Raw genomic sequence first — 9,712 nt, forward strand, 5'->3', positions numbered from 1 at the left:
GTAGGCCAGCCATGAAAGCAATCGACTGCTTTCGTACAGCCGGACCCAAGGGTCAGCCTGTTTCATTTACGCTGCTTCCTCCTTTTCATCCACGTCAGCTCGACAGAGCGGCGTTAAAAGCACCTGCTGAGCTCCCTGGGGGGGCTGTTTTCTAACATCCCATGTTCTTCAAAATACAGCAAATGAGGCGAGCATTAGAAAAAAAACCAATGCAAGGCAGTCCTGTGGCACTTAGGGACGTGATGGCAGGGTTAGGTTAAAGGTTGGACTCGATGATCTTAAGGGGCTTTTCCAACCAAAAGCGGGGAAAAAAAAAAAAATACACTGTATGTCTTCATTTCCTGTAGTCCCTTTGCAACTACTGAAGAACATGGTTTGCTTCTTAGAATTTAAAGAAGAGTCCATTTTGTCTTCCAAGAAAAGAATTTGAAGGAGACATTCAAGGCTTAGCTGGAAGTGCTGGTAGATACTCGCCGAATGGCGAGGAGGAAGAAATGTTTTGTTATCCACTGTTGGTTATTGAGTGATGGTCAGGGCAACTTAAAAGATAAATTGCTCCTAAAATGTAGTTAGGGTTGTCTATATTGTCTGTGTTTAATACTATTAAAAGAAGTGTGAGTACTTGTGGTGGGACAGATGCATATCAATGCAGGCTGTTTACGGCAACATTAAAGACAACCCCTAAAGTCAATGTACCTGAGAACTGTGGGTGTGTAGCACAGAACTAAATTGCTTAAAAAATCCTTCAAAGCATAAGAAGGAAGCGGATTACTGACTTTGATCCAGATTTCTGATCCGGATGTACTTGGAAGTGTGTACTGAATTTACAGAAGTAATAAGCTCTAGCAGAACTTGAAACAGTAGAACTTATTTTTTGCTTATAAACAGTTAAATAGGTGGAACGGGTCATCTGTGGATGCAAGGCGGATAGTCGTTAATGCGACATAAATAAACTAGTATGCCATTTAATAAAAAAAAAAACCACCACATTTTTTTCTTTCTGCAACTGTGAACGCTGCGTCACACTTGCCCGCTCACTCATCTTTACAGATTCCCTGCTCTGAAATTGAGCAAGTGGTGAGCTGAGCTGTTTTCTGGCACTGTTGTGCTCCTAAGGAAAAGCAGAAGGAAAAAACTGAAAAATGCTACAAGTAATGCGTTTTTCCCTTCCCTGCTCCATCCCCTGCTCCATCCAAACTTGTGAAATTGGCTTAAAGTTCCTTAAACTCTTTTACTCGGTTACAAATGTAGCTTCCAGCCCGCTAACTTTTTGTTGTGTTTAAACCTTTGCCAGGACGGGAGCAGTTTCACGGCCTCGGGTCTATGTACTGCAGAGGAGCAGCTGCTGTGATCCTCACGTATGATGTGAACAGCCTCCAGAGCCTGACAGAGCTGGAAGAAAGATTCCTGGCACTGACGGACAGTGCGAGTGCTGACTGCATTTTTGCTATTGTTGGAAATAAAGTTGACCTCACCGATGAGTGTGCTTTACCACCGGATGAAAATAGACCCGAGAAGCCTGTTGCCAGCTGTGGCTCGAAGGTGCGAAAACAAGTCCGCACAGAGGATGCGATTGCGCTCTATAAAAAGATACTGAAATACAAAATGCTAGACGAGAAGGATGTTCCAGCGGCTGAGAAAATGTGCTTTGAGACCAGCGCAAAAACAGGATACAAGGTGGACTACCTCTTTGAAACTGTGTTTGAGATGGTAGTCCCGATAATCGTACGGCAGAAAGCTGAGGGGCCGCCGCAGACTGTAGACATTACTGACTACAAGCCAGCAAAAAGGACAAAATCTGGTTGTTGTGCCTGAACCATTTATGTGACATGAGAAAAGGGGAGGGATTGTTTGCTCTGGCAAACTGAGGAGTAACAAGTGCTTGCAGTTCACCAGAAAGGAAAGGACAAAGAATAAATAGACTAAAATGTTGTATGTGGACAAAACCCCCAACCAACCAACCAACAAATCTTCTGACCATTAAAGGTATTTGGGAAGCTCTGTGGATGAAAATGGGAATGTGAGTGAAATGATGGAGGAAGACTTGCCCGTTTCCATGGGCTCTGAAGACAAATGGTGTGTTAGTACAATTGATGGCGACAATCATTTGGACGGTTTTGGAGGAGTCTGATTACTTTTTTTAATGATTCGCTGTTTCATGTTGCATGTAAATGATCTGTTTGTGTACTCTTGACAGCTTTCACATGATTATCATCTTTCCCCTTGCGACTCTAACTTTGGAAGATTGAATACACGGTACTTTTTTATTCCTAAGAAAAAAAAAAAGAAAATCCAGGTATAATTTATATTTGTAACTAATAAATCAATTGCAGTCTTTTTATGTCAGATATGACAGTGTAAGATGCAGAGGCTGAACTATTAAAATCACTGTGGATACGTACTATTCATTTGGAGACTTTATTACTGTGAATTCTCCTTCCATAGTGGGCTTTCATGTATTGACAGTCAGCATCACAGCTCTTGCTGCTCTAATTGCAAGTTGCAGGAAGAAGTTTTTCTTTCATTTTTCTCTTGTACCGCTTTTTAACACAGATAGCAAAGGGCTTTTTCAGGAAGGAAGTAGTTTTCTATTTTGTCTGTGTTTTGTAGAGACCTCTTTATGGTGCCTATAGGATACCACAGTGTTGAACACCTGTGTTCTGTCTCCCAGCTCCTCCTTAGTTGAGCCCAGGCAAAGCTGCAGCTTTGATTTTTAGCAGCTATGCATGACATTAACCATCTACCTGGAGGGAAATGAGGACTGGCATTTTCTGATGTGAAACTGGCTAATGCAGGAGGAAGGGAAGAGAAACTGCCTTTTGTGGAGTAGAAAGGGGCATGAAGGAGCACTAATGAGGTACGTGGTTTCTCTCCTGACTGCAGTAAAAAGGAGGGGTTAATACTCAATACTGCTCCTAGAGTTTCCCAGCCCTCTCTGCTACAAAGAACGCATGCAGTCACCCAGGAGCTCACACTGAGACACCCTAACGTAACCAGAGTGAAGAACTGCTAGTTTTAAAACAAATCAAAAAAAACCTCAAAACCATTTTCCCCCCCCCCAAACCCAAAAGAAACCCCCAAAGATGCCGCTTGCCTGTTTCCATGTCTGCAAGTTGTTGTGTGGGGACTCCTTCATCTTCCTATGGATGCTTCTGGCATAATTTTCTAAAACAAAAGGGTTGGTTGTTCTCATGCTTTGCTGTTGCCTTTCTCTGTCCCACCCAAATCATAGTTGTTTAATATGTAGGGAGACAATTCCTAAATGAATAATGAATTAAATTATTACTAAGTATATTTAAAACATTTTTTTTTTTTCAAAAGTGTGTCCTCCTGAGCAACTTGCTGCAGAGTAGTAGCTTTATTTTCTGCTTTGAAGTTGATGCACACTACCTGTGTAGTGGAGAAGAATGGCTTGAGAGAAAAACCTCTGTACATTTAATCATAGAATAGTTTGGGTTGGAAGGGACCTTTGAAGGTCACCCAGTCCAACCCACTCTGCAGTGAGCAGGGACATCTTCAACTCAGTCAGGTTGCTCAGAGCCCCGTCCTGCCTGACCTTGAATGCTTCCAGGGATGGGGCATCTAACCACCTGTCTGGGCAACCCCTTCCAGTGTCTCACCACCCTCATTGTAGAATATTTCTTCCTTCTATCCAGTCTGCATCTACCCTCTTTTAGTTTAAAACCATTACCCCTTGTCCTATTGCTACAGGCCAGGCTAAGGGTTGTCATCTTTTGGATTTGCCAAAGGTTTGCAGTTTAACACCTGCCAATCTGTCAGAGACTTAACTGCACCTCCTCTGCGGTATTTAAAAATGCATACAATTAAAACCCTTCTAGCTATTAACAAAATTCCAAGGCCAGTATCTAGTCTTCCCTCAGGACCGGGAAGAGACAAACAGGCTACAACCTCGGTCTTGTTTGTGACCAACGCGACCTGCCAGCGCATCTGTGAGAGGTTCACCACTGCCTTTGCTGCGTCTGGTGCCAACTGAACCTGCAGCATGCACGGGTTGCAAGGGCAAGGCTTTTGGGAGGTGCTTGTGAGGTGTACAGCTAGAAGGTATGGAACAGGAAAAATATTTGTAAATTAAATGTCTGACACTTCTTAAGTCATAAATATTTGCAATTCAGTTGCACCAGCCTTTGATTCATATGAGATCTTAAGGAATTCTTACAATCTTTCCAAAAGCTCCAACTTGGGTGTTTTCACTGAAAGAGATGACACAGGAGCCAGTCTTGTGTGCTGTGCTTTTGCCCTTAGGACTTACACTTATCTGGAATGATATTCATGGCTTTTTAGTGTCGCTAGCTATTGTTCCTTGAAAAATGTCTGGGTTATGATGGGTTGTCACTGCTAGCCTGTGAGAGATCACGGGGTTGCACAGCAGAACCTGGGAGGCTGTGTAATACATGGGAGCTGTTGAGAAGAGGTCAGGAGGAGACCTGCATTGCTCAATGTGCATGCCGGCCCTGTTTCTTTACTACTTTCTGAAGTCAGATTGTGCCTTCAAGCAAAACTTGAAGGTTTCTGGAGTTTTTTATTTTTATTTTACTGGTAATTTAAACTCTGCTGTAGCTGAGCTGCATTTTTACAACCCAAGTGTTGATGCTCTGTCTGCTGCAGCAATGCCTGTGCATGTCTGCAAGCAATCCCTCATGTCTGCAGACATTATTAGAGAGCACAGTTCAACCCTCAACACTGAAATTGCACAGATTATTATTTTTTTCTTTGTGTAGTGGTGCTGTGTGTGGGTTTTTTTTTGGGGGGGGGGGTTGTTTAACAGCATAGAGGAACAGTATAATATGGTCTGCTCTTGTGCTTATTAAGTGTCTTAACATGAATTCATTTATTTCCCTGTTACTTCTGCAGGTGCATCCTGATGTTCCAGCACGGCTAAAGGCATTTTTTTTTTTTGCCCTTGCTCCCCCTTTTTACTGAAACAATTCAGCTTATTGATGGGGAGGAGCAGCGAAGCTGCAGGGTAGGGACTGGCAGCCCAGGAACTGCACTCATGCACACTTGTTCTAACTCCTGTTGTCTTGGTAGCCTCACAACCTAGCAGCCGATGTACTTTTAGCATAGCAGCTGTAGGCTGGGCCACTAGTCCGGCTGGTCCGCTAGTCCGGCTGGGCGAGCACTAGGGCCCACCTTAACAGGGGCTGGGCCGTGCACCCATTTGATGCCAGCTCTTCTGCATCCCACTGGCTGCAGCAAGTGTTTTCCTCCGTCGCTGCGAGGTTGCTTTCCCCATGGATGACCTCGGTGCACAGCCAGGAGCTGGGCCAGTGGTGGCCCTGGGGGAACCCCTTGCGCCAGGACTAGCGATGCCGGGGGAAATGGGACCCCAGTGCTCTGCCTGGGAGGGGAACCGTGTTTTACAGGGATTTATTTTCTCCCTCTCTCTCTGTGAAGTGTTTGAACAGTGAAATGAGAGAGATGTTATTTTTGGCCACGCTGGGTGAATGTGAGCTACGAGGCCTGCCTGTGCCCGAGGTGATGGTGGGGCCAGGCTGTGACCCGATGGGGAGGGAGGGATGGCGGGGGGAGCAGGGGAGGACCTGTGCCTGGCTGCTTGGGAAGGCCCCATCCTGCTTCCTGCCACTCGTGGGTGCTGATGGTGCAAGACTGAGGTTGCCCTTGGCTCCTGACAACCCCAACAAGGCTTCGAGTCTGGTGGGGGCCATGAGGGAGCCTGAACCCCCCGGGTGCCCGAGGGGCAGGCAGAGCTGCCAAGCCACCTGCTTCAGCTCGGTTTCGCCCTTACCCACGCCGTGGCGGGCAGCACCGCTGCCCATTTTTACCTCTCTGCTCCATGGGTCACGGGGTGCAGCGATGTTACTTGTTCCCCTCGCCTGGTGTGTCTCCCACCGACATATGCCCAGCCCCTGACGGCTGCAAGGCTGGGCCCTCGGTGGGCACGGGGTGGCCATCCCTGGGGATGCCGCTGGTCCCCGCGTGGTGACTGCACTGGGTGCCGTCAGCACATCAGCCGTGACCCCCCAGCGTCTCTTCTGGCAGCAACCTGATACCTTCTGTCTCAGGGTCATGTTTACCGCTTGCTGTTTGCTAATTTTCCATTTCCAGCAGCTGCGGGCAAGCCCAGTCATGCAGGGTGTGAATGAACTTGGCTGATCCGGTTGATACGCTCTGAGGAAATAATTGGTGTCAACTGATGTCACCGTGTTGACTTCACTGTATCTGTGCTGATACACTGATGCAGTTGAACCTACAGAAGGGGAATATAATCTCATTTATCTTCTCCAGGCTCAGCAGCACGTTGTACTTTGTATTTTCAGACAAGAAAGTGTAGGAAGCAAACAGCACACTTTAAAGATTTGACCCAGGCTAAACACTTAAGGTCTTTACAACCTAGGCTGGAACACTATAGTTTGGTAAAAAGATTGTTTTGTCTTGCTGTAGCTGAGTTTTTCCTGTATAAAATTGTTTTAACTTCTCAGAAGTGGATTCTGGGATCACAGAATTGTGGAATGGTTTGGGTTGGAAACGGACCTTTAAAGATCATCTAGTTCCAACCCCCCTGCCACGGTTTTCACTAGATTGTGATCTGTCGCTAGGTCAGGTTGCTCGAAGCCCCATCCAACCTGACCTTGAACACTTCCAGGGATGGGGCATCCACAACTTCTCTGGGCAACCCGTTCCAGTGTCTCACCACCCTCATCATAACAAATGTCCTCCTGTCCAATCTAAACCTACCCTCTTCTAGCTTAAAACAGTTGCCCCTTGTCCTGTCACTTCAGGCCTTGGTAAGAAGTCCCCATCTTTCTTATACGCCCCCTTTAAGTACAGAAAGGCCGCAGTCAGGTCTCCCCGAAGCCTTCTCTTCTCCAGGCTGAACAACCCCAGCCCTCTCAGCCTTCCTTCACAGGAGGGGGGACAGATGTGCAGCTAAGAGGCAGTTTAAGTCAGTTCCCCTCCATGCTGTGCTCTGGGTTAGCTCACCAGGTGAAATCTCTGGCTGCTGCAAGTATTCCACGTGTTCGCATGCACGAGCTCCCTCCCCTTCTCAAACAGCGATTACGCAGGCTTTGGAGAAACACGGGGGTGAGTACGCAAAGTACAGAAGTTCAAGTCTGCTTGGAGCCTTGTGGGGTTTTGTGGCTTGTTTGTTTTTTCCTGCACCATGCCTGCGCGTTCAACTCAATCCTGTGTCAACACTGCACTGAACAAACTTGTTGAGAACAGCTTATGTGAATCAGTGAAAATTAAGAGGCAAAGCAGCTGTTGGAGGCAGGCCTATCTCCTGAAGTCTTAGATGCAAAAAAAAAAAAAAAAAAAATCACCTGCATAGGAAGATTAGGCAATGTATTAGCCATGAAAATCCAAATAGTTTGCTGCTAGTGGTGACATAATTGGTTTTTACAGATTTGTGTAACCTCCACTTGCAGTCTCTTAAAACACTGCATGTGCCGCGTTGCCGGAGTTGCGTGCTGTAAAAATCACAAGTGGTAACTGTGCGCTCATCCCAGGACCAGTGATGCCTAGCAATGCCTGGAAGAGGTAAATCACTGACTCTTGGGTGTTTGTTACTGCCATGCGTAATTTAAAAGAATTAGCAAACGTGGAATAGATTTGGTGCATGCTGACTGCAGTGATTTCAATTCTAAGTATTTTCTTTGGCTGAAACAAATACTAGCGTGATTAGTTTGCTTGGGAGCTGCCTTTCAGAGCTATGGCCTGGCCAGAGAGCTCATTTCAAGCTCAGGTAATTTCTCTGTTTATGCATATATCTAATTTTATGTACAACAAATATAGGTTAGACAGTGTGCTAGCTAGGAACTTCAACTTAATTTATACTTTATATTTTTTTGCAGAGGTAACACTTGCTAAGTCTGGTTAATGTTAGTTTCCTGAACATTGTAGAGCATGGATAATACATTGCTTTCATCTGCAACATCGCAATTTATTGGCTCAAGTTGTTCTTCCTACCATCAGATGAAATACTATTTCAGTAGTTCATCTTCAACAAGCAATTTTTGAAACATATCTTCCCTCTTGGATCTTCTAAGTGCCATGAAGTAAACAAGTGTGTTCCTGGCTGAAGAGTTTGAATTTCAGAGGAAGGAGCTTTCTGGTAGAGCTTTTCTAATTCCTTAGGTGCAAACAAAGTAATTCAACAGAGCAGTCCGTACGCGTTGTATAGAAAACCACTGTTAACAAAATGGAAATCATCAACAAATAGAGGTGTAGAAAAAAACAGGTTTTATTTATGATACAGCGAGGATGGAATGTAATTACCAAGGCCAAGAAGCACCAGAAGCAGGAGTGAGGTGAACTGTTGAAAACTCAACTGTCATTGCTATAAAAGTTTCTTCTGATTTCAGTTTTAAGCAATCAGGTATATAATCAGACTATGCAAATAGGAAATTTGCAGCTGATACTTCCCCCTGCCCTTGCAGTGGTGATGGGCAACTTTGGGCTAAATTGCTTCTTTCTGTAGAAGGGAAGAGTTGGCCATTCTGGCCGTTTATCAAGCCTGGCATGCAATAGCCTGGTTCTCCGTGGGAAAAGATGGTGCCAAATAAATGCCTTTCTTCCTTCCCCTTTGCTTTTGCAAGGAGGGATGTGTGCGAGTTGGGGTGGTGGTGATCCCATTGCCACACGTCCCAAGCTGCCTGGACAGCGTGCCTTTAGACAGACAACTGGCAGGACTGGAAGTTCTGTCTTTGAAGGTCGCATGGCATGGAGCAATACGCTCCCCTGCAAAACCTGCCCTACCTGCAATAGCTGCTCCAACAGTACGAGCTTAAAAGCTGTTTGTGCTGAGTGGCTTGGCTTCAAGAGGGGGAAAAGCTGCGATGCAAAAACCACTTGGTGCTGCTGCCGAGTGGGCAGTGTGACACAGATGAACGTCCACAACCCAGTCGAGCAAGGGACCTTTGTAATGATCCTTTGGCCTGGGGTAGGTCTAGAAAAAAATCATCAAGCCTGTGAAATAAAATGCCGCTGATCATCATGTATCATTCTCCTCATCAAAATCGAAAGAGTTAGTTACATTTTGCGGTCACTATTTTTGGGAGGCCCATGGGCTTCTCTGCTACTGCCAGTGGTTAAGTGAAGTGCTAAAGCATGGTGAGGCTTGAAAAAAACAACTAGAATAAAAAGATGATTGTTTTGGATGTGTGTGTTTGGAATGCCCAAGCATAAAATACCAAAATCAAAGTTAGGTTTCAATGCTGACATAAGCACTTCCCAGAGTGTATTTGCAGTATTTTGCAAGGGTTTAGCACTTGGATCACCCTGTGTTAATTTACCAAATGGCAGCTGTTAGTGTTTACTGCTGTGACAAATACAGTAAATAAAAAAAGATACATATATTCTCTTAAAGTAAATGTAGTGGGTATCTGACCAAGGTAAGTATTTGTTATTGAAGTTTTTTTTGTTGTTTCAAAGCTGCGAGTTTTTATATCATTTGGCAAATGACATAATGTTACACTAGCAAAAAATGTATGTGTATATATATATACTGTATAAGAAGGAGAACACAGCACTAGATCTGTGTGTTAGACTTAATTTGTGTTACACTTAATTTGCTCTTACAGACGCTTTTAAAAATTAATTTTCCATTCAGCTTTTGAGGTAATAAGTTAAAAAAGCACCAACACAATTTATTCAAATGTCTAACCATCATGGAGGGTTTCACTGTATAAGAACTCTGTGATAAGCAGGTTCCTTATACCGTGAAAGACTT

At 44.8% G+C, this 9,712-nt stretch overlaps 1 protein-coding gene across 1 annotated transcript in view; it reads left to right on the top strand.

The window, feature by feature from the left end:
- RAB20 (RAB20, member RAS oncogene family) overlaps positions 1 to 2,803 on the top strand; it is a 9,175-nt gene extending 6,372 nt beyond the window's left edge. The window contains exons 2-3 of the mRNA XM_009645739.2: positions 1,295 to 2,296; positions 2,672 to 2,803. Of these exons, the coding sequence (XP_009644034.2) occupies positions 1,295 to 1,815 (521 nt within the window). The 3' untranslated portion in view covers positions 1,816 to 2,296; positions 2,672 to 2,803. The remainder of the gene's footprint in view (positions 1 to 1,294; positions 2,297 to 2,671) is intronic.
- The last annotated feature ends 6,909 nt before the right edge of the window (positions 2,804 to 9,712 follow it).

This window comes from Egretta garzetta, unplaced genomic scaffold (assembly GCF_000687185.1).
Source record: "Egretta garzetta isolate BGI_Z169 unplaced genomic scaffold, ASM68718v1 scaffold168, whole genome shotgun sequence".
Lineage (NCBI taxonomy): Eukaryota > Metazoa > Chordata > Aves > Pelecaniformes > Ardeidae > Egretta > Egretta garzetta.